Below are 23,775 nucleotides of genomic sequence, written 5' to 3' on the forward strand. Positions count from 1 at the left end.
TGAGATGAGAAAGGCTATGGACAGAACAAGTTTGTACAGGAAGCTCAGGACTTCAGTCTTCGTTATACTGAGTGTGAAACATCTACTACTCAAACAAGGGGAAAAATTGAGGAGGGCAATTAGATAACTAAGTCTAGAATTTCGGGGAGAGTTTGAGTCAGTGATATGAATTTGATGTAACTAAACATATAGATCTTTCAAACCATGGTACTGAATGAGATCAATAAGGAAGTGGAAAGGAAACCAAGTACCTTAAGAGATGAGGGGAAAGAGGATGAATGAGCAGATGCAGATGACAAGAGGGAGCGAGTGAGGCAGGAGGAAAACCAAAAGTCTGTGGTATCATGGAAACCAACTGAAGAAAACTGTTTCAAGAGAAAGGGAGAGCTCACCTGGGTCAGATATTGTGAGTGGAAGAGGTTTTATAATTTGGATTTAAAGCATTACATTTCACAGTGCAGGGGTTTCTCATGGCTTCCATAATCAAAATTTAAGTGCAGTGGTGGGGGGGAACATGGTTGGTGTGGATTTATGAGTCAGTGGAATAGAGGAATGGGATAGTGACTGAAGAATTCTTTTGAGGACTTTTCTTGCTAAGAGGAGAAACTAAATGGGGAAGTAGCTGGCAGTAGAAGGAAGGTTAAAAGATGATTTCAGAGCTTTGATCTGTTGGGTTTTTGTTTTTATTTATTTTATTTTTAAAAAAGATTATTTATTTGAAATGAAACAAGATGGGATCGGGAGGGAGACAAACCATAAGAGACTCTTAATCTCACAGAACAAACTGAGGGTGGCTGGGGGCGGGGGGTAGGGAGAGGGTGGTTGGGTTATGGACATTGGGGAAGGTATGTGCTATGGTGAGTGAAGTGTGTAAACCTGGCGATTCACAGACCGATACCCCTGGGGCTAATAATACATTACATGTTAATTAAAAAAAAATTTTAAAGATTACTTATTTGAGAATGAGTGAGAGCAGGAGGGGGAGGGAAAAAGAATCTGAAGCAGACTTCACTGAGCACAGAGCCCAACACGGAGCTTGATCCCACCACTGAGAGATCATGAACTGAGCTGAAACCAAAAGTTGGATGTGCAAGCGACTGAACCCATGGGGAACCCGTTTTGTTGTTGTTGTTGTTTTGTTTTTAGATGAAGAAATAATATGATCCAGTAGAAAAAGGAAAAACAGTGATATAGTACAAAGAGGGAAGAATGTTAAAATGACTCCTTGAATAGACGGGAAGGAATGGGATCTAAGGGGCAGAGGCATTGGCTTCAGATAGCATCAGGGATCGTCCGTCCATGGTCAGTGCAAATGGCAAGAGTCTGTCTAAAGTATCCTCACATCTCAATGAAGTACAAAGCAAGGTCATTTGCTTGTGAGGATAGGGTAGGAATTAGAGGTGTGAGGAGAGAAGTAAAGGCGTAAAATAGTTAGCTAAGAGAGCTGGGAGTGAATGGATTATGGAAACATACTAAGGCTCACCAGTTTTGTTGTTGCAAAAATGACACAAATTAGAGTGACTGTGTATGTAGGGTAATCTGCTTGGAGAAAGAAATGAATCCATCCAGCTTTAGTCGCTCAGTAATCTGTCCCTTTGTCCCATTCACACCACCTTCGTTGTCCTGTTATTCTTGAAGACCTGCCCTTGAACAAACTACAGAAATAGAGCACTGCAACAAACTTAAGGTGGCAATTGCAAAGTGCCCTGTGGCCACACGGAGTATTTTTAAATTGTGAGGGAAACACAGCGACATCTGTTGGACATGGTGCAAACTACTAGCTCAACGTAGTTCACAGTTACATTACTTGGTGGTTCTATATTTCTGTTCATTCCTTAATTTACTTGTGAAGCTGAGCTTTCTAGCTTTTGCTGAGATAAAACACTGCACAAAAATCAATTGGAGTATCCAATCTGATTCTGAAGTTTGAAAAGTGCAGTGCCCAACAGCTACAACCAACCCTCTAGCAAGCAATTGTGGTTATCTAAGAATAAAATTTTAAAATTTTACATTTATGTTTTTTAAAACAAATTCTAAGTTGTTAATATATGAATAATAATGAGGTTGTTTAGACCTAAGCTACTTAATAGGAAGAATTATTAGGTATTTATTTTGGTCTAGGGGTATAATCAGAGACACCGTAGGCACTGAGAAAGTTCGGGAGACTCTGATTTGAGGATGAATTCTTGTTGCTTCCTGTATTTCTTCCAAGCAATGGGTCAAGGCCCTTGAAGGATGTAGTTGTTTGCAGTAGAACTAGGAAAGTCTCACACCTACATCTAAATCTTGGGATAGCTTAAGAAAAATCCCCCTCCCTCATTACCTTGAGACTTGAGTGGAAATCTCTCCACCTGGTTTTAATGGTACTTGGCTGCACCATCAGCATCTGCTATAACTTGGGTATTTAAAGCCAAAAGGAAACACAGGACTATCAGCTCCCCCAGAGCCCTGTGGGTCACCAGAAGACTTGGCTTGGATGATACTTGTTTTGCCAACATCCGCTGCAAATGGGTAACTCATGAGAGATGGCTTAAGCCACATAACTGTGGCCTCAGAACTGCTTTTGTTTTCTCCAGCAAGGACACAGGAGCAAATGCCTGTGTGTCGGGGAAGTGAGCCGCCAGTGAGCTGTGTGTGTGTGCGTGGGCCAGTGAGCTGTGTGTGTGCGCGCGCGGGCCAGTGAGCTGTGTGTGTGCGCGCGCGGGCCAGTGAGCTGTGTGTGTGTGTGCGTGTGGGAGCCCGTTACAGGGCTCTGCAAAGACCTTCTCTTCCTGATCTGTAACTGTGAGCTTCCCAAGCCAAGACTGGGCTTTCTTCATTTTTGATAAGTTCAGTACCCAGGACAAGGCCTGGCACATGGCAGACACTGAATAATGTTTGATGTTAGAATGTGGCTGTTAGGGCACCTGGGGGGCTCAGTGGTTTAAGCCTCTGCCTTCAGCTCAGGTCATGATCTCAGGGTCCTGGGATCGAGCCCCGCATCGGGCTCTCTGCTCAGCAGGGGGCCTGCTTCCTCCTCTCTCTCTGCCTGCCTCTCTGCCTACTTGTGATCTCTGTCTGTCAAACAAATAAATAAAACCTTTAAAAAAAAAAAGAATGTGGCTATTAATAAATTTCTGTTATCTGATTTGCATAAGCAGATGTACCAAAAAAACTGAAGAAGCTTAAGCTGTAGGGTCCCCAAAGATTTATAAATATCTGAGGCATTTTAATTGTAATTAGTTCAAAATATTTTCTCTTTCTACTTTGCTTTGGCCTCTCTCATATTTGACTTCATGTTTGGTGAGATCAGAGAGGCTGTAAATATTTTTTGGATCCATCTCAGAGGAAGTGGAGTTAGGGTGCATTTCGTTTGGGTTCAAGGAGCTAAATGTGATTGACATTCACTCTTGTCTATAGCTATGCTAGCCATCCCCGTGTAGAAATGGGTGCCAGGAATCCTGTCCACTCTGAAGGACACGTCCCAGGTTGAGACATGGAGTCAGGGGTATGGTCTCGTGAAAGCCTTCCACAGTGCCTGCTGCAGGAATGTCCATTACAGAGGAAAAATGGGACATGGAGAGAAGGTATAGGAAACTGGTCTATAGAAAATCTTCCATCAGATATGTAAAAATGTGTAACAAATAAGCTGCTGAGTCATTCTCCACAACACCTAGTCAAAAAGGATGTTCTTTTCTGACAAGAATATACTCAAAAGAGCAGAGCACACAGGATACATACTTCCTTTCTTCACAGGGGTTGCATGATACAGAGTTTACCACCATTTGCTGCTGTGGTACGACCCAATACCAGTACCACAAACAGCAAGGACATCTGTGTGTAATGTAACATGCCACACATCTTAGTCTATTGGCTTGCATCTTCCTGATCTGATGTATCCAGTTCTGATGAAGTCTGGTGGTTCCAAATGAAATGATACGCAAAATGGCCACTGAGTCAACAAAAGTGCCTGCATTTTCTACATTGTCAGTAATAAATAAATTTTGATCAGCCACTAGAAGATTGGTTTACCTTTGATCTCTGTATGAAAAATTATAAAAAATTATTTTTCCAAGAGGTAATCAAAGAGTGTGCAGCCCAAACAATGTTGGCAAAAAGTACATTAACCAGTTAACAAAAATGTCATTTTTCTGGATTAGGATGGTTTGGGTTTGATCAGCTTTACAAATTTTGATCTATGTATTGATTCCTTACTCTGAAGATGCCCTTTCATATTTACTTTTACATTCAGAATCTTACAATATTTCTCTATTAACAAATAGACATTTGGTGTCTCATGATGTAAAAACTAGTCACAATGCAAGAACTAATCACTCGATCGCTCCCCTATTATTTATGGGAGGACATTTTGCTATTTCAGCCATAAGAGCTCTAATTATATAACATTTTTTAAAAGATTTTATTTATTTGACAGAGAGAGACAAGCAAGAGAGGAGTGGGACAAGCAGGGGAGTGGGAGGGGGAGAAGCAGGCTTCCCACTGGGCACGACCCTGGGATCGTGATCTGGAGCCAAAGGCAGACTCTCAATGCCTGAGCCACCCAAGGCGCACTCCAACTATATAACATTTAACTATTTAAGAGCTCTATAGCTCTAACATCTTCTGGTTTGCATTGCCACAGTGACAGCTGATCTTCCAAAGTAAACACATTTTATTTCAAATGCTGCAAATTGTGTAACCTCTCTGAAGACTTTTTAAAGGAACAATTAGGGATCCGTAGTTAATCATTTCAATCTGCCAATGGGGACACTATTAGCAAACACAGATCATGGGAAACTCTACAGAACAAAAAACGTGGTTTCGTCAATTTGAAAAATTGTAAGGAAAAAATCCCAATGGAATGAGAAGCCTATGAATTAAAAAAGACTTAGAAGGCCAAGTGTAAAGTGTAACTTTCTTGATACCCCAATTCGAACAAACTTAGAAAGTGACTTTATGAAATAATTGGAAATCATCTGGTTGAATAATTGATATTAAGAAATCAATGTTACTATTTAAGATGTGAAATGATTTTGTTAAAAATAGTTATCTTGTGGAGATACAGAAAATATTTGTAGATAATACTATGATGGTCATTTTTCATATCACCATTATATTCATGATAGAATAACAATGCTTCTTTTATTATAAATGCTACTTGATCTTCTTAGAACACATATTTACTATGCTTGGAATATTTTGGCATGCTTAATAAAACAAACAGTTGCAAAAAATGTTCCATTTTTTTAACCAAGCAAAGTACCTAATTTTATATAATTTACATACAACTTTTATGTTAACAATAAAAATAATGAAATTATGTTTTTTATATTTAACAATAGAAGACTTTACCTCCCAAGACATGTACTACAACCAATTTAATAGATTCTGTCATCAGAATGATGGTCTGGCGTCTTATATATGAGATCTGTCCATGGGGTTTGACAATCAGATTGAATATGTTAACAGTCTTTATTATAAAAAATATTGAACCTACACACAAGGATAGTAGGATGGGCCTCTGTGGACCCCTCATGCAGCCCTCGAACTTCAATCTATGGCCAAACTTGTCTTATCTACCTCTCATCCATTTCTCCACTAGTATTTTTTTAAAACTTTATTTATTCGGCAGACAGAGATCACAAGTAGGCAGAGAGGCAGGCAGAGAGAGGGGGGAAACAGGCTCCCCGCTGAGCAGAGAACCCGATGCGGGGCTCGATCCCAGGACCCTGAGACCATGACTCCAGCCGAAGGCAGAGGCTTAACCCACTGAGCCACCCAGGTGCCCCTCCATTAGCATTTTGACACAAATCAGTCACTTGCACCAGGAGGTGAGCCTGCGGTACCCCCGAGCCAGGGGCCCTGAAGCCCAGGGCAGGGAAATACATGGGCAGGTGGCCATGGGCAGACAGGTCGTGCAGGTGCACTGGGAGGCAGTCTCCCTTCCCCTGGTAGTTCTGCGGGATGACTTTTTGCCCTTCAGAGGACGTTCCTGCACAGCGGCAGGTGCTCTGGACTGAGGTCCTGAAATGACCAGGTGGCCCAGTGGTGGCAGACGGTGATCAGGTGCAGGCCAATGAGCTGCCGCTCAGGTCCAAGAGGAGGACAAAATCATCACAGGAATACGGCCCCTCAAAACCAAGACTTAGACCTGTATTTTGTAACCTTTCACATTGTCGAACCCGCACTGTTGTTTAAAACTCTCTCCCTTTGGTTTCTATGCCCTCCCAACTTTCTGGTCACTCTCTCTCAATCTCATTGACAGGGTCCCTTTCTTCAGACGCACCCTCAGGCATCATGTGGGATGGAAAGAGAGCTTCTTCGTCCCCGCCCCTCTCCTGGGGGACCACGAGGAGGCAGCTTAAACTAAAAGGAGATCCCACCGCATGGTGGGATCAAGCCCAAAGTCATCTGCTCTTCCAACCTGTCCTCCAGAAAAATTGTGCAAATTTACTGCAGAAATAAAATATACCAGTTTAGAAAACAGTTCATGAGGAAACCATTTGACTTTATGCGGTTTTATTTTTCACAGAATAACACAATAGCAACCAGTTTTCCACTTCAGATGAATCTAGATGTGCTAATATCATTTTGGACGAACTGGACTGAAGGACTCCAGGAGGGACTCCAAAATCTTTTTGGGTGAAGTCCATATATTGAAAGAGCTTGAAAGCTTTGCCACCAGAGGAGCTCTGAAGTTTGTTTTCCTTAAAGTTCTTGGGGGAATAGTCCAGCGAATGGTTTGGGGCACAATCTCCAGTGAGTCTGCTGGTATACAGGCATAAAAAAATGGCTGGTTTTGTCTTCTTTCAAAATGAAAGTTGATATCCTCTTGAGGAAGCTTTGATGGTAACTTAGGTTTGCTTGGGCAGTAATTTGGTCTTTCTGACTCATAATTACGGACTTTCTTCTTTCTCGTGCATTTCTCTTTATTCCGTGTATAACTGTAATCACAGTCCCAATGAACGTTGTTCTTTCTAAATAAATCAATTTTGGCCTTCTTTCCTTCTTTGCTTTCCATATGTCTGTGAGGTCTGCCTTGGCCTTTTGCAAGATGTAATTTGATATTTGATTCCGTTAAGGGAGCTAAAGAATGGTTGGTTCTGCCCCTTGCAGTCCATGAAGCCTTCTCTCCACTGAATGGAGCAGAAGATGATCTAGACGGAACTTCTACAGCATTTAAGGAACCATGGCACAACCAGTCAGGAGATGGCATTTTAGAGGACAACCTGTATTTCCTGCTTTTGTGGGATTCATAGGAAGGTGTGACGACTGAGGAGTGTCTTCTACAGCCTCTTACATGTTGGGAACCCAAATCTTCCCTGCACAATGGTTTCAAATTAGTTTTCCTTTTTTTCGTCTTGTACAGATCTTCCAAAGGAATGCCTTTCTGTAATTCAAATAGAATGCTTCGTGATTCCTGACTTAGATAAGGGTTGGCTTCTAAAAACATACATTCTTCACTCTCGCGTGCTTCAAGAGCTAAGAATTCCTCCGATTTGGCTGACCTCTCAATATTTGTCTGACTCTGGGTAAAATCTTCAGAAATCTGAGTTGAACGGGAATCAACTAAACTGGGAGTGCTTTCCTGAGTCTTTGAATCAAAAGATTTGGATGTATCTGTTTCTTGAAACCATACATGACATTGTTTATCTTTTTCCAGAGTCCTGTGAGATTTTAACTCTGGAAGAGCTGTAGTGTCTCTCGCCACTGGGCCTTGTTGATTGGGGTCAGGAGCACACACAAGCGGTGGCTCCAGGAATTTTCTCAATTTTGAGTTTTCATGAGGACTTTGCTTCTTGAAAGTGATATGCTGTTCTAACAGTTCTTTATCAATGCAGAGACCACCATCACTTTCTCCCCTGTTACCTCTATTTTCACATATTGCTACCGTGTTTAACTTAAGAGTATGTTTGGGAAGTGCAGCTGGTTTTGGGAATATATGTCTGACCGGAAGCCCCAGGAGAAAACGAAGGTATTTATATTGTAAATCAAGATCTATTTGATGAAGAGACTTTTCCTCAAAAAGTAACAAAATTCTGTTTTTTCGTTTTGGTACCTTGAAACCAGAATGAATACATTTAGATAAAGGCTTCCTTATATTCTGAGCCCTGGCCATTGCATAAGATTCTCTTACAATTCTGGGAAAGGCTTTCATTTGAATCTCCAGTGTTTTCATAGAAAAGTGTATGCACAGCTTGTCTTCTTCTTCTACTGAGTAGTTCTGAAGAATATGAGGCAATGGCATCTGCTTAGCGGAAGTCACTGAAGACGCTCTACTTTCTAGCTTACTGATACTCTTCAGCTTTGTAATGATCTCTTTGCTGTCTCTTGAAACACTGACAATCAATGTCTTCATTCCCCTGACAGGCAGTGAATCCTTGGTGTATTTCTGTTTTAAGTTAAGTTTTATACTATCAATCCCTTCTAGAGACACAAAGCACATGTTTTTAGGTCTTGGATATAGCCTCCAATGGTTATCTTCTGAAACAGACTGTTTTAGATAAAAGTTAAGCTTTTGGAAGGATTGTTTTGCCATCTCTGGCATCAGATTCAGTTTTATTTCAAATGATTTTGACTCAAAATGATGAATGAGCTTATTGTTTTCTTTGGGAGTAAAACGTTTTAAAATGGGCTTTGGCTGCACTTTGGGAGGTATCATTGTGGATGTTGTGTCTGGGCTCCCTGCACATGGCGGTGACTTCCAATCATCGGGTTTGGGGGCTTTTACCTTTTTCAGTATATCTTCACAAATTCTGTCATGGATAATTTTTATCTGGGATTCAAAGACACTCTTAATTGCTTCATAAAGAGGAAGTAAACTTTCTGTACTTATACTATGTGCCACTCCTTCTATTTCATTACTTTTAACTTGGGATGCCATAGGCCCAATTCCTGGAAAAGTTTTTTGTTGCTGGACCTTTTGTGTGGTTGCGTCCTGGATGGGTTTGCTCTGACCCCCCTGTTGAGGGGGTGAGCCACTCTCCATGGTTCTGAATGGGTGAATCCCATGTTGTGGTACTTCTAGACCTGGAGGGGAAATAACCATAATTAGGGTACTCTCCATGTGGGCGTCCGCATTGTCCTTCAGATGGTCAGACATGAGTAGACCCTCTGTTGGTGTTAGAATGGGCTTTGGTGCCTTTTCTTCATCTTCAGTCATAAGCGCGTCAGGTTCTTTCATGGTCCTTGAACTATCATGCCCTGGAACAACCCTTTTTCCTTTTGTTTGTGGAAGGAAAATCTTTTTTTTTGTTTTGCTGCGGAGATTTGCTTCTGTTTTGACACTGGGGAGTTTCTGCTTGCGCTGCCCCTCCACCACAAAGGGCCGGGAATCCTGTGCAGCTGTGTTTATAAAATGCTGGTCCCCTTCTTTTACAGTGCTTGAGCTGTTCCCCTGAGTGTTTGGTGATTTGTGCTGGAATTCAGAGAGACAGAGTATCTTTTTTCTTCCTCGATTTGTTTCCGAGTCTACTATTTCTTCTGTCTGAGATGAACTCATTGCAGAAATAGAAAGATTTCTTATAAATATTCCTGAGGCATCTTCACTCTGCAAAACTATTTTCTTTGGTTTCTTCAAGTCATACTCTAATTTCTTTCTATTGCTTGGAGTGCCATGTCCCATGTTGTGAAGAATCTGTGAAATTGGATGATTTGGGATTTTCATGGTTAAATATTTGGGGCTCAATTCTCTTTTCAAATCTGCTACTGTCAATCTGCCTTTCCAGCCTTTAAATTTGAGAGAAAGAGGAATATAGGCATAAAATGAATCCAGAACATGTTTTTGAAACAATTTCTGTGGCTGAATATTTTGTTTTGCACCTGAGACTTCTAGCTCCTTTTTATGTTTTTGCCTGATTGGGCAGGTGTTTTCTACATGAGTTATCACCTGAGTGTTAATTTGAGATTTCTGTGCCTTTAGAGATGGAATGTTCAGGTTTACGGTATTGCTTGTGTCCCTTTTCTTGTTCTCCTCCAGCTTGACCACGGTGTGTTTATGCATTTCTGTTTTGTCCACTGCCAGGCGGATAGCTATTTTTCTGTCTATTTTTAATCCCCCTCCTTCCACTTCTAATGTTTTTTGCTCCAGATTTATAGTAATGCTTGTGTCCGTCTTATTTTTTCCCTCCAGGTCTCCAGACTGAAGTGGAAAAGTCCAGTGGGAAGAAAGAGACTCCTGGAGTGAGTCTAGAATACATTCCTCTTGTTCTGGACCTGGCAATCCCTGCTCTCTTTTCCCTCCTATGGTATCAAACACGGTAATATCCACGTGTATTCCTGGGAGTATTTGTATTCTAGGATACACTGTAGTTTCATTGCATACATCTGTTTCCAATGGTGCCTTCTGCCTTCCATTTCGAAATGGGAACTTAAGAGAAAAGCTGGAGTCCAGCCAGGTCTTATGTCCACTCTCCGACTGCAGCACCACTTGCTTTTTCACAACAATCTCTTGTTTCTCTATACCTGGGGAGGCATCTGTCGCTGTGATTCTCGACTTCTCAGGTGATCCCTTTGTCTGTGCGGCTGAGACTCTGGGAGAGAGCATTCTGCTCCCTTTATCATTATTATGTACATCGCTCTCTGGCTTATCCAATTTATATGAATCTGCAGATCCTGGAGATGCTTTTGATAAAGTTTTTTGCTGGTGGGCAACTTGCTCTGAAACAGAAAATCCTTTTGCACTTACAGGGGCACCAAATGTAAGATGTATTTCCTTGGATATTTTCCTTGGTGGTGAAACTAAAACCTTAGGACTCATTTTATGGTTTAAGTTATTCATTATTTCAGTTTGTTTCTTCAGATCTCCAATTTTAGTGGGCTCCCCGGTGGGGTAGGAAAGAAATGTAGTGAAAGTTTCTGTTTTGTATTTTTCTGGCTGCACCTCTTGCCCTGTAAAGAAATACTCCAGCCTTTTCCCACTTCTGGTACCAAATCCTGTTAAATAAACATCCTCATGCTGTGAATTTAAAACTAACTGACTCAAATCTCCTCCGGATTTGACTCGGGGAGGATCATTCCTTCTCTGTACACTGATCAGGAAGTTTGAGGCCCACTGGTGCACTGCCGCTTCCTGGGGTACGGAGTGTTCTGCTTTTTTAACAATTTCCCCATCACCAGCAACTACCTCCGTCACTCCTGTTTTCTGGATACCTGAGGATTCCTGGAGATTTCGCTGTGCAGGAGAGGATCCTGTAAATCCTGGCACATCTTTGTCTATTTTGCTCTCTGAATCTAGAGACAGGGGAGGGGCTGATGGAACAGAAAAAAAGGTCCTTGTCAAAAGCACAGGTAGCTCATCTTTACCTCTGCACACCTTTTCCTTTAGCTCCTTAATATTCAACACAAACTCCTTCGTGTGAAAGACGTGCGAAATCGACGAGAGCCGGGCCTCCCTGCGATGCATCCCGATCGTCACATCTACTGTTTTCACTTCACGCCTATTTTCTTTCTGTGACACTTGTTTGTTTTCTCTCTCCCTCACAGCACAAATTGCCCCTGTGTCTGCTCTCCTCTTTCTCTCTGATGCTGCTGGAAGCATTTGTGGAATTAGAGAGGGTCTTTGAATCCTAAGCCTACCTTCATCTACTTGTATACCTTTATCCTGTGTGAGTTCAGCTGGAGGTTTGGAAACATAAATTTTTCTTCGCAGTGTCCAGGCTGGTTTACCTGCACATTCCTGTTTCTCTTGTTCGTGCCCTCCAAGGTCCAGATGCAGCTCTGTTCTGTGGAGCCCAAGGGAAGGAGGTGATTTCCTGGACTTCACACTTATATCTGTGATCTGTGTCCTATTTCTCCTATCTGTTGTTTTTTCTCTGTCCTGCTCCTCTTCCCGAGGCACACGCTGTTTCTCGTTTTCGCTGTCTGGAGTGCCGTCACCACGGACTGCTTCTGTATGTACTACTTCCCTGGTATTTGATTCTCTCTCCGCAACAGACCTTGCAGGTCCCGGCAGTTCCTCACCTACCGGGATGTCCTTATCCAGCTGCAGGTGAGGGGCAGATGATAAAGACGAGGAAGAGCCGGACACTGCCACACCTGCTTCATCTTCGCTTTCCTGCATCCTCTTTTCTGGATGTTTGGGAAACCCGAGGTTGACTCTATCTGCTTCCTCCTTTTCCTCTCTCTGGGGCACATGATGCTCTCCTTTTCGTGGACGGATCAAAATATCACCGGTAATGGGCTCGGCGCACTCCCTGTCCTGAGAATCGGATGATTCCCGGGAGCTGCCTGAGGACAAAGAGCGCGCGGCGGGTGCGGGCGGCCTTTCCTCCTCTCCGGGGCGCGCGCTGAAGGGAAGGAGAGCAGCTCGCCCAGGACAAGTCTTGGTCAGCCTCGCCGCACCGGGCGCACGCCCACCTTCCTGAGCCATTCCCTCTTGCTTTTTGGTTTTCCATCGAAGGTCACTTAGATTGTATCTAAGTAAATTAGGCAATTTCTTTGCTTTTAAATACCTATCGTTGGGATCCACGCTACTATCCATATCCACGCTTTTCTCTCTATCCCTCACTTCTTTCTGTAATGCGTGTTTTTTCCATTTTTCTACAGCATTTGAAAGTTCTCCCTCAGTTGTTTCTGCATATGCTGTTTTCACTGCATCTTGTGATTCCCTGCACGGTAGGTGGGGGAGAGGCAGTTTTGTAATTCTCACCATGTACCCCTCTCCTTGCCTTGAGCCAAATTTCAGGTATGGCAGAGTAAGTAAAGAAGCACAAATGTCCTCCAGATGCGTAGCGAGGTCCTCTTCATCTTTCTGCACCTTGCTCTCTTGCTTTTTAAATTTCCACGGCAATTTTTTGGCATCAAGTGCAGGTGAAAGTGGTAATTCCTTTACCCTCGTAGCCATAGATGTTGGGACCACTTTGTTTTCAGTATCTGTTTTGAGTCTGTCCTTCTCTTTTAACCCACAAACATCAAATGACTTAGTATATGGCTTTTTGCCTGAACTGAATGGATCTCGAATCTTTGGTGGTGGAAAACAGGACTGTGTTACTCTTAGCGTGTCTTCCTTTTCATTCATCCTTGTGTCCCATTTCGGAGAAGATGGAGAAGGTAAGGAGGCACAGGTCTCCTTCAGAACCGTTTCTGGCTCACTTTTGTCTTCTGGCACTTCTCTTCCTTGCTCTTTAATGTTCAGAGGTAGCCTCTTTCTACGGGGTGGATGTGGAAATGGGAACATCTCTGCGGTCAAGGTAATTATTCGGGTGAATCTTCTACCTTTCCCACCTTTGATTTTTACTCTGTCCCTTACCTCTGCTTTTGGCACATGTTGATATGCTTGTATTACTATATTACATGATCTAGTGCTTTCACTGGAATCTGCATATCTGGTTTCTCCTGCACATGACCTGGGGCACAGCAGTTGTGGAGGAGAGAATCCTGTCATTGCCAGCAAGTCTTTGTCGACTTTGGTTCTTGTGTCCAAGCTGTGGTAAGATGGAGAAGGTGTGGAGGGAGGAGCTCGTGTCAGAGCCGCGTCGGGATCTCCCATTCTTTGCTGCTCCTCTTCTATTTTCTCCTTTATACACGGAGGCTCCTCTCTCTCGGTCGAAGCACTGCGCTCAGGGACACGGAATTCATGAGGAGGTGGTGATGTCTTTGTCTTCAAATCTGAGCCCTGCGGCTGCACTGAGTCATTCCTGGCTTCTGTCTGTGCTCTGTCCCCTTCTGCCTGTGGTGGGCACTGTACTCCCTTCTTCACGAGGGCATCAGGGGACTCTGCAGATGCTATTTGCCCTGGGGGCGACGATTCTTGGAGCTCGAGATGGGACGCATCATTTCTTATTACTTCTGGCTCGTGTTCCCCCTCTTTTGTGTCCGTCTTAAGACGAGCTGAGGAAGTGAGAAAAGGATGGATGTCGCTCAGAAGCACAACGGTTTGCTTGTCATCTTCTTGTCCCGCTTTCTCTTGTTCTTTGATGTTCACCTGCAGTTTCTTTGTCTTGAGTATAAGGGAAAGGGGTGATTTCTTTGCCCTCAAAGCTATACACTTGGAATGCATGATGTCTTTCTCAAAAGTTTTCTCTTCATCCTCTTCTCTCTGTGTCACGTATTTTGCTCTTTTCGAATCGTTGGAAATAGCACTCAAAGGTAGTACTGTATACTGCAGTTTCTCTGCGTGTGATGATTCCCTGTGCCCTGAGGGTGGGAGAAAGGGTCTTGTTACTCGTCTCTCTCCCTTGCCTTCTATACCTTTGTTTAATTTAAACTGAGGCGGAGAAGGTCTCGTCAGAACCTTATCTAGCTCACTTCTTCCGTGTATGTATCTTGATTTTTCTTTCATGCTTGTCTGTACTTCTGAAACTCGGCGGTCACAACCCCCAGAGGTGTTGAGTACAGGTGGAAGTGGTGATACCCTTGCCTTGGAAGTTGCGCCTTTGGGATACATTATGTGTTTTATATTTACTATTTTTCTTCTATCTTCTCCTTCCTGCGGCTCATACTCTGGTACTACTGTGACATCATTAGAAATAGCATCTCCAGCTGACTCTGCATACACTCTGTTCCCTGCATCAGATGACTTCCGTAGCTGGGGCCGTGAAACAGCAGATCTTGTTCTCCCTTGCCTGTCTTCTTCTCCTCCTATTCCTGTGTTCAGTTCATGGTGAGTCAGCGGAGATTCAGAAGCCCAGCTCGTGGGCAGAACTACTTCCTGTTCACACTTACCTCCTTCACCCACTTTCCCCTGCTCTTTGCTTTCTGGATCCTCTTTCAAGGGCTCTTTAAGATCCGACGGGACGTCCTGTACTCGTGCTTTGTTCCTTTCTACATCTTCCCCTTTTGGGTGCCGCAGGTCTCTCTTGGCTGATTTCTCTGCCTTAGTCTCTTCTTTCTGTGGCGTGTGTTCTTTTGCTTCTTGTACATCACTTGTGAGATCACCGTCAGTGGACTTTTCATTTGCTTTTTTCACTGCATCTGATGATTTCTGCCGTGACAGTGCTGGAAGAGAGCATCTTGTCACTTCAGTTACATAGTCTGCTTTTTTTACTTTTGTATCCAATTGTAAATGAGAAGGAGCAGGTATGCAAGTGCTAGTATCGGTCACAAGGACATCTGGCTCACCTTTAATTTTTTGTCTCTTCTCTTCTTGCTCTTTGATGTCCAGCTGGATTTCCTGTAAAATTGATTTCTTTTTCCTCCAAAATATGACTTTAATCATTTTTACTCCCTCCTCTTCTTCCTGCATGATATCCTGTTGCTTGGCTTCCTTTACACTGTTTGAGGTATCACCATAAATAGCCTGTTTGTATGCTCTTGTTCCTGCATCTGAGGACTCCTGGAGTTCTGTTTGTAGGAAAGAAGATCTTGCTTCTATTAGCAAGGCATCATCTCCTTCTATTCTTGTGTCCACTTCTGAGTCAGGAGGAATAGAGATGGAAACACAAGATTTGCTCCAAATCCCATCTTGTTTATCTTTATCTTTCGGCATCTCTTTCACTTTTTCTTTGACGTCCAACTGTAATTCCTGTGTAACTGAACTCTGTTTTGCCTTCAAAACTATTCTTTTGGGATGCCCGATTGCTTCCAAGGCCATTTCCCCTCTACCTTTCTGTGGCACATATTTTGCCTTTCTTATGCTGCTTAAAATGTCACCAGCCGGCTCCTCGCACATTCCCACTGCATCTGATAATTTCTGGAGCGGCAGTGACGGAAGACAAAATCTTGCGATCCCTTGCAAGAGCGCCTGTTTTATTTCAGGGTCCCATTCCACAAGAGGTGAAGGCGGAATGGAAGCATGGCGTTTGCTCTGAACTGTCTCTAGGTCGCTTGTATCTTTCTGCATCGTTTCCTCTTGTTCTTTGTTGTTCCACTGTGGTGCATTTCCATGCAGTGTGTGTTTAAAAGGTGTTTTCTTTCCTTTAAAAGCGACACACTGGACGCCCATTATGTCTTTCACATATACTACATTTTTTCCATCTTCCTTTTTTCCCTGTGGCAAATGTTCTGATTCTCTTACATTGCTTAAGCTACCTCTATTAATGGACTCTGCAAATGAAGTCTTCCTGACACTTGGTGATACCTGGAGCTTTAGCGGTGGAAGGCAGCTCCTTGGTATTCCTGAATTCTCTTGCCCTACTTTTATTCTCGAATCCACATTAGTATGTGACAGAGATGGTAAGGAAGTACACGAGCTTGACAGTTTTATAGCTGATTTACATTCATCTGTCTGCACCTTGGTCTCTTTTCCTGTAAAGAGTGAGCTAATTTTTTCTGGGCTTGGAATGTAATCCACAGTGCCAACTACTTCTTCTGATACCTCCTCTTCAGATGGTGTCTTACTCTGAAATACATCCCTCGAAGAGTGAGACGCAGACTTGGGAGAAGTATGATGTATACATTCTGGATGCTCTTCGTTTCCCTCCACATGCAAGCCAATCCCTTCTGTATTTGCAGTGTGGTATGTTGGAGCCTTCAGTGTTTTTTTTACACATGGCAACTTAATCTGAAGTATATCCATCGGGGAAAGAGAAACTGATGTTTGGAGAACCTTGCACGTACTCTCTTTTTGATGTTCCTTTCTTCTTCTGTCATGCAAGTTAATAGAAGGTTGATCTACTGGAGTCTCTACTTCATTCAATGCTTTGTCTACCACTGAACTCAAAACTTTTGAACTCATTCCTTTTGCTGAGACTTTTTTCTTTAGCCTTCCATTATAGAGCTGATCCAATAGGCAAGAAGAAACGGGTTCCAGAATATTTTCTTTATTCTGGTTAGAACTATGGAATTGCTTCACCCTCAGTTTTTCAGAAAAAGTCATTTTCCATCCATGTAATCTTAATGGAATATCCATTAACTTTGATTGCTCTTTTCTCCATGGATTTACATGTAAACTTATAGGAGTGCTTATGTCTTCTTTCTTTGTATTTACTGCCTGTGTTACCTGAAGACGCTCTCTATTTGGACGAGACACAGAACCCACAATACTTTCAGGAATGCCATCTGGTTTTCCCTCTCCTTTGTGCACTGCAGACACAGTTTGCCGGACCAGCCGATTGGTGCAAAGAAACTTCTGTCCTTTTGAACCTCGTGAGGTATTGGTTTCTTTTATGCCTTCTCTTCTCAATAGATGTGAAATAGTCCTTTTGTTAGTGGACGTATCTTCCTCAGCTACCTTTCCTGTGTTTTTCAAATGAGGAGGTTCCATAATGGGGAAGGCAAAAGATCCCCAAATTGTCAGTGAAATACTTCCTTGTTTCCAGAATTCTTTCTCCTTGCGAGTCATCTGTTGAGAAGCATCCAACTCTTTAAGAAATATATTCCGTCCTTTTGAATTTACTGAGACATTGGTTTTCTTGGATACTCTTCTCCCCGCTGGAACTGAAACTGAATGCTTGACTACGTCTGCATCTTTGTGCTGTGCTCTCTGTGCAACAAGGAATTCACATTCTGTACGTGTTCTGATTCTTGGGATGTCTAACCCAGTGTAACTGATTTCCCTCTTCTGGGAAGCTAGACCACGGCGGACTTCTCTGTTCAAAGCTACTCCTATTTTCACGTGGTCAAGCTCCTTCTTCACTTCTTGGCTAATCACTAACTGATCTCTACACTCTGGGAGAATGTCGAGTAAAACGATTCGGCCCTTTTCTGTTTGCTCTCTAATACACTGTTTCAGTGTTTTGATATTTCTTGATATAGTACTCTTTATATCAGTGGACTGTGAAGATGACATTTTTCTTTTGTTTAGTGGCGTCACCAGCTCTACCTGTGGAAGAAGGTAAATCGGCTTTCTTGGCCCGTCTTTCTCCCTTTCTCCTTCTGTAAATTGTTTAATTTGAGATGAAAGAGATCCAGAATCACAAACAGTGTTCGGAAACAAATCTGCTATGGTTTTATCTTGCTGGGACTCCTTCTGTTTCTTCATTTCATGTCTCGGTTCCTTTTTGTTTCTTCTGATTCCACAACCTATAGTATGAAACAGCTGGGAGACAGGTGGCTTCTTTGCCTTCAGTCTCATCCGTTTGCTATGCACAATGCTGGTCACATCTGCTGTTTTTGCCTTAGCTTTATGTTTTATGATTTTAGGATACATAGGTGTGTAGGCATAAGCAGAACTAGCACCTGCTTTATTTAGGGCATGTGTCTTTTCAGAAGAGTCTTCATAGATACCCCAGGTACTAGGTGACTGCTCCATTGTGATGTGTGATAAAACAGGCATAGACTCATATGCAAATTTTAGGTCCACATTTAATGCAGTCTTCTCTCTCTTTCTGTCTCTCTTCTTTTCCTGTTGCTCATTAATGCTTAAAGCAGCATGACCAGTGGGATTAAGTGGTTGTGAAATCAGTAGCCCTTCAACTGGCAACTGCATTTGTGTGGGTTGTACATGACGAAACCTTGATACTCTGTCCATCTCTATTTTGAATCTATTTTGTCTTTCAATGTCAGAGGGGTCTGATGTGAAGTACATGGTATTTCGAAATGTATCAGCCACATTTTTACCTTGATGTACCTGTTGCATTTTGGTTTTTAAACTGGATCCAAGTTTCTTCCTGCGTTTTGTGGTAAACCGCCCTCTGATTTTAAGTAATTGTGAAATTGCTGGCTCCTTTTCCTTCAGAGTTAAACGTCTGGGGTTCAATGTGATTTCCTCTTCTAATAATTGTACTGTGCTTATCTGGCTTTCAGGTTCTGATAAAATTGGCGAAAAGAAATCGATAGGCTCCAGGAAAGTTGTGGCTGAATTTTCCTGTAACTCTACCTTTTCCTCTGTAATACGACCATGCAGATTTCTGTGAAGTGTTTTGTTATACAGAGTGCCCCTTGCTGTTGCTTTGAAGGGGTGTTTATCAGTCACTGACTTGGGTGGTGGAATCTTAGTTCCCATAGTAGCAAGGAATGATGCCTCGCCCACACCTTCAAACCAATGCCTCACTTTCATCTTGTACTGAAATTTGCACCGCTTCATCCTTCTATGGCTTCCTATAAAACATCCTGTGATATTAAGCAACTGTGAAACTGGTTGTTTCTTTGCCTTCAAAGTTACATGCTTGGGATTTATTATACTTTTCTTGCCTGAAAACTCTAATTTGTAGCTCTGGCTTTTAGGTTCATACGAATCAAAGCTGGGAAAATCTGAATATTTTAAGACTGTTCTTACTAAGTCATTTTGATTCTTTGCCTTTTCCTCAAAAATACAACTATCGCATTTTCTCTTAGGATTTCCATCCCAGAGAACACACTGTGTTGAACCAGTCTCTGATATCCCTGTTTTCGGAAATGGAGTCTTTCCTCCTCCCATACATTTAATTCCTTCTTGAGTATGAAGACTTTTTTTCACTCTTTCAACTTGAAAATTCATCACGTGTCTAGAGAAGGGCTTCAAAATAGTTCCTCTAAAGCGTTTTTCTGGCCTCATTTTTTGTGCTGCACAAGACCAATTCCAAGTGCTTCTGACTTCTAAATTATTCAGTTCAGATTCTGATTGGTAAGAACCAGGATATTTCATATGATGGGCACTGAAACTGAAGTGTTGCTTATAGTGTGGAACTGATTCCGATAATATTTTGGGGGTATTTTCCTCTTCCTTTTCATGGTGCACATTCATTTTCATTGTGTTGCTTGATCTGTTTTGTAGATCAGTTGAGTTGGCCTTCCACACTTCCCCATCACATGCTGATTTCCATAGCTCTGCAGAAGTACAGCTGTATGGTATTACTCTTGGTTGACCCGCCGCTGCTTTTGATGTGATATGCATTTCAATATCTATTTTGTTATCAGTTGAAACAGGCATGGGAGACAAAAATGCATTTGTTGTGCTTTTATTCTGTTGCATGTCGTTTATTATAGATTTTAAGTTGTGGTGCTGTTCCTTCCTACAGTAGAGATTATCGTCCTCAGTGATATTAAGCATCTGTGAACAAAGAAGCTTCTTTGCCTTCCTGGTTACACATTTGGGACCCCTACGATGTTTTCTTCTTGGAAATTTTAATATCTTCTCTTGATTTTCGGAGTCAAATAAAAGAGATACTGTGGATGTTGTTAGTAAATCTCTCTGCAGCATTCTATGTTTCTTGGCAATGGGACCACTTTTCTTCCTTCCAGACCTTTTATCACCTGGATCTCCAAGTACTGTGTTCTCTGATTTGGTAGGTAAGATATTTTGATCAACTCTCTGTTTCATAACTTTTGGAGTTTTTATGACATCTTCTTCTTCTTCAGGTTGTAGGGAAACTGCAACATGAACATCTAGCTTCCTTGCAGGGCTCCCGTCAGACACAGTACTAGACTCTGTTTCATCAACTAAGTAGTCAAATGTTGTTTTCCCTGATTTTGGAAATGGAATATTTTGCTCTGTTCCATTTGGTATGTCTTCTCGTGGTGGGATAGTCTTGCTCAGCTCCTCAGTTTGAAATGGAATCGGAGGAGGACAAGTAGCTTCCAATTTACTTTCTGAAACCAATGTTTGCTGCCGCACGTCCTGCTCCATAAGAAGCATATTTTGATCTTTTCTCCTTCCTGTATTATACAGGAATTGTAGACCTGCTTCAAATAAAACTCTGTCGCCCTCTCTTTCTTTTCTATTTTGCCATCTTGATTCTGATGTGCTGCTTGAGCTGCTCCATTTATTAGAAGAATAGGGACAGAGTCTTTCCCCTTCATGTTGTTCTGGCTGTATGATATTGTTTTTATTTCTTAATAGGTCTCTCTTTTTTACTTTTTTATGTGTTTTGATGGCAGGTGAAATGGATATAGGTGAAGGGAAGGTATTCAAAAATAGATCTGACATACTTTGAGGTGTTTCTTTGGCTGTGTTTTCCAAGGCGACGTCCTGTTCCTTTCCGTGGCTAAGAGCACCAGACCTAGCAATGTTGATTGTCTTTAAAATTGATGCCATTTTTGCCTTCTCATTTCTAGACTTGGGGATTCCTGCTGCATTTCTCCCATCTTCAAATTCAGATGGTGCTGGCAGGGAGAAATCAAAGCCCTTTAGGGTTCTCCCTTGTAAATCCTTTCGCAACCTTATCTTTTCCTCTGGAGATCTAGCAAGTTCCTTTCTAGGGCCTCTTTCAGCTGGGATGTCACTCTGTGCCGTAACAGTTAAAGATTTAGGAACTGATTTCTCTAGCACTGGAGATAAAATCTTTGGACTCTCTGCATATTGTAAGCCCTTTTGTGTTTTTGTTCTTTTTGGTTGCTTCTCAAAGGGAAGTGAATTCAAAATAGAGCAAGAAACAGACTGTAGTACACTTTGTGTAAGAAATGTTTGTTGCTGCAGCTCCAGGGCTGTGTTAAGTGGTTCTGGGATTTTTATCTTTGCTGAGTTCTTTAGTTCTAGTTCTGACTTCACAACGTAAAGCTCCTTCATTTTACCAGCAATGAAGCTGGGGTGTTCAGATCTCCACGGGGCTGCCTCTTCACACGGGTCTTTGACCTCCGCCGTGACATTGGAGGCGCGGCCCCGCCGATCACTGGAGTCAGCATAGCAGGCTCTCTCTCCATCTGGTGATTCCTCTTGCTGTTGCAGTTTGTGACTGAATCTCATTTTCCAGGACACATCAGACTCTGCTTTTATTCTGTTATGCATTTTCACATCAAGTAAAACAGGAACAGGAGAGGAGGTGGCTTTTAGGGTCATGTCTGCCGTGGGTTTCCCTTGTTTCATCATGATTTTGAAGTTGCATGTGACTTGCCTTCTCTGGCTGGGTGTGCCACGTTTTGTGATAGTGAGTGTCTGAGAAACCGCTGCCTTCTTCGTCTTTGAAGTTACCCATTCAAGACTCATTTTATTTCCCTTGTCTATGTACTTTAAATTGCTTCTCTTTCTTTTTAATGCAGGTAAAGCAAGTGTGGATAAATCCCAAGACTCCAGACTTGTTGCTGGTAATTCTTGTGCTAATCCTTTCCTTCTCTCTGCAATAAGATCTTCCAGGATCCCAGAGCATTTTATATGAATTAGCGAGTCAATAATCTGTGATTTCAGGGTCTTTGGATGTAGGTTTTTTAGACAACCACTCCCTGAGATATTAAATATTGGTGAAACTGGTGTCTTCTTTGCCTTCATAATCACACATCTGGGACTAATTTTATTTTTTAAAGCTCTACATGTAAATGTCTTTCTCTGCAGTTTAGAGTCAGATAGACCAGGTGTGGCGATAACCAAAGACTCCAGGACATTTGCTTGTAGATCTTTTATAAACTCTGCATTTTCCTCTTTATCATGACTGTAGAATTCCTCCTTATGGCTCCCAACACTTAGGTCACTTGTCCTAAGTGGACACTTAGGATCCATTAAAACTTGATCAGTTAGTGATTTCTTTGACTTTAGAAAAGGAAGCTGTGAACTTACTGTATATGTTGCACCACTTTGTGTCTGGTAGCTTTTCTTCGGCTTCTGTCCCTGCACTGAATCTGGAGGCAGCATTTGTTGTGAGATGTCTTGTTCAGTGACAAACAGAATTTTCCCACTTCCTTGGTTTTCTGATTGATGAAAACCAAGTTCTTCCTTGTGGCCAGAACAGAATTTGAAGTGTTGGCTGTGCTGTAGAATTACTTCTAATGGCTCCTGTTCATTTTCTTCTTCTGCATCCTGAAGACTGTTCTCTTTAGTGTCATCTGAAGTAATATCCTCTTCCTGTGGTGATATGACTTGCTTTACTTGTTTAGAACTGAGACTTCTCTCTCCTAACATACCTTTTCCTCTTTCTGTCTTGCTATACATATTAACCTCAAGTGTACTATCCATGAAAGAATATATTTTAGCCACCACTTTTTCACCTTGAGCCATCTCTTCCATTTTGGCTGTAGAGCTATAGCCCAATTCTTTTCTGTGGTTTGGGCCAGCACCACCCTTCATACTGAATATGTACGAAACTGACGGTTTCTTTGCTTTTAAAATTCCACATTTGAGATTCACTAAAGTTTTCCTGCCTGAGTATTCTTTAAAATTTTTCTTTCGTCTGAATGTAGATAAAGCAGGAATGCGGGAATCCAAAGTCACCGTGTCTTTCTTTTCAATGCCACCAGTGTCTTCCTTTGGATGATTCGCATCAGACGGGACGTCGTATTCTCTTGTAGAAAAAAGGCTTTCATCCATCTTTGCTCCCCCTGACTTTGGAGGTAAAAACCGAGCATAACTCTCCAGTTTTTCAAATTGAAACTGATCCAATATGGGGCATGAAGCAGAACCTAAAATAGTTTGTGAACCATGTTTTCGTGGTTGTACCTGAGTATTTATACTTCGCGGTTGTTTCAGTTCCTCATCTGATTTGACAAGGTCACAATTCTTCTGATATGCACTGAATATAAAGTCTCGGCTACTCTCGGGACCTGGTAAAGTTTCATGTTTCCCTTCCTCCTCTTTCTCATCTCTCACACTGTCAGTTAAAGTACTCACAATATGATCTGGGCAACACACTTCCCTTCCATTTAGCAATTTGTCTTGCATTGGCTGCATATAATCAAGTCTTGCTATCCTCTGCATATCTGTCTCTACATTCAACCTGCTACTCATTTTGGTGTTGGACAAAATAGGCATGTTGGACTGAATGACATTGAGAGATGCATCTGCCCTGTTTTTATTTTGTTGTGGATTTTTCATCTTTGTTTTAAAATTGCACCGCAGTCCCTTGCTCTGTGTGCCTTTAAGCATATGTAAAACTGATGGCGTTTTCCCCCTAATAGTTCTGTATCTGTGACTTGCTGCTATATGCTTCCTTCCTAATTCTAATGTGTTTTTCTTTCTTTCAGATTTAGAAACAAAGGGCTCAATAGAATCAAAAGAAGTCAGGCATGTCACTTGCAAATCTTTAGGTAACTCTGAATGGTTTTCCACAAAATAAGAATCTAGTACCCTCTCAG

General features: G+C 42.1%; 1 protein-coding gene across 1 annotated transcript in view; it reads right to left on the bottom strand.

Annotated features, from left to right (window-relative positions):
• Window positions 1-6,534: 6,534 nt before the first annotated feature.
• The window catches only part of CCDC168 (coiled-coil domain containing 168), a 28,480-nt gene continuing 11,239 nt past the window's right edge, over window positions 6,535-23,775 (bottom strand). Inside the window, exons 5-7 of the mRNA XM_059377797.1 lie at window positions 20,707-23,236; window positions 9,091-20,433; window positions 6,535-9,000 (exon numbers count right to left, since the gene is read on the bottom strand). Of these exons, the coding sequence (XP_059233780.1) occupies window positions 6,566-9,000; window positions 9,091-20,433; window positions 20,707-23,236 (16,308 nt within the window). The 3' untranslated portion in view covers window positions 6,535-6,565. The remainder of the gene's footprint in view (window positions 9,001-9,090; window positions 20,434-20,706; window positions 23,237-23,775) is intronic.

The sequence above is a fragment of the Mustela nigripes genome, chromosome 15 (genome assembly GCF_022355385.1).
Source record: "Mustela nigripes isolate SB6536 chromosome 15, MUSNIG.SB6536, whole genome shotgun sequence".
NCBI lineage: Eukaryota > Metazoa > Chordata > Mammalia > Carnivora > Mustelidae > Mustela > Mustela nigripes.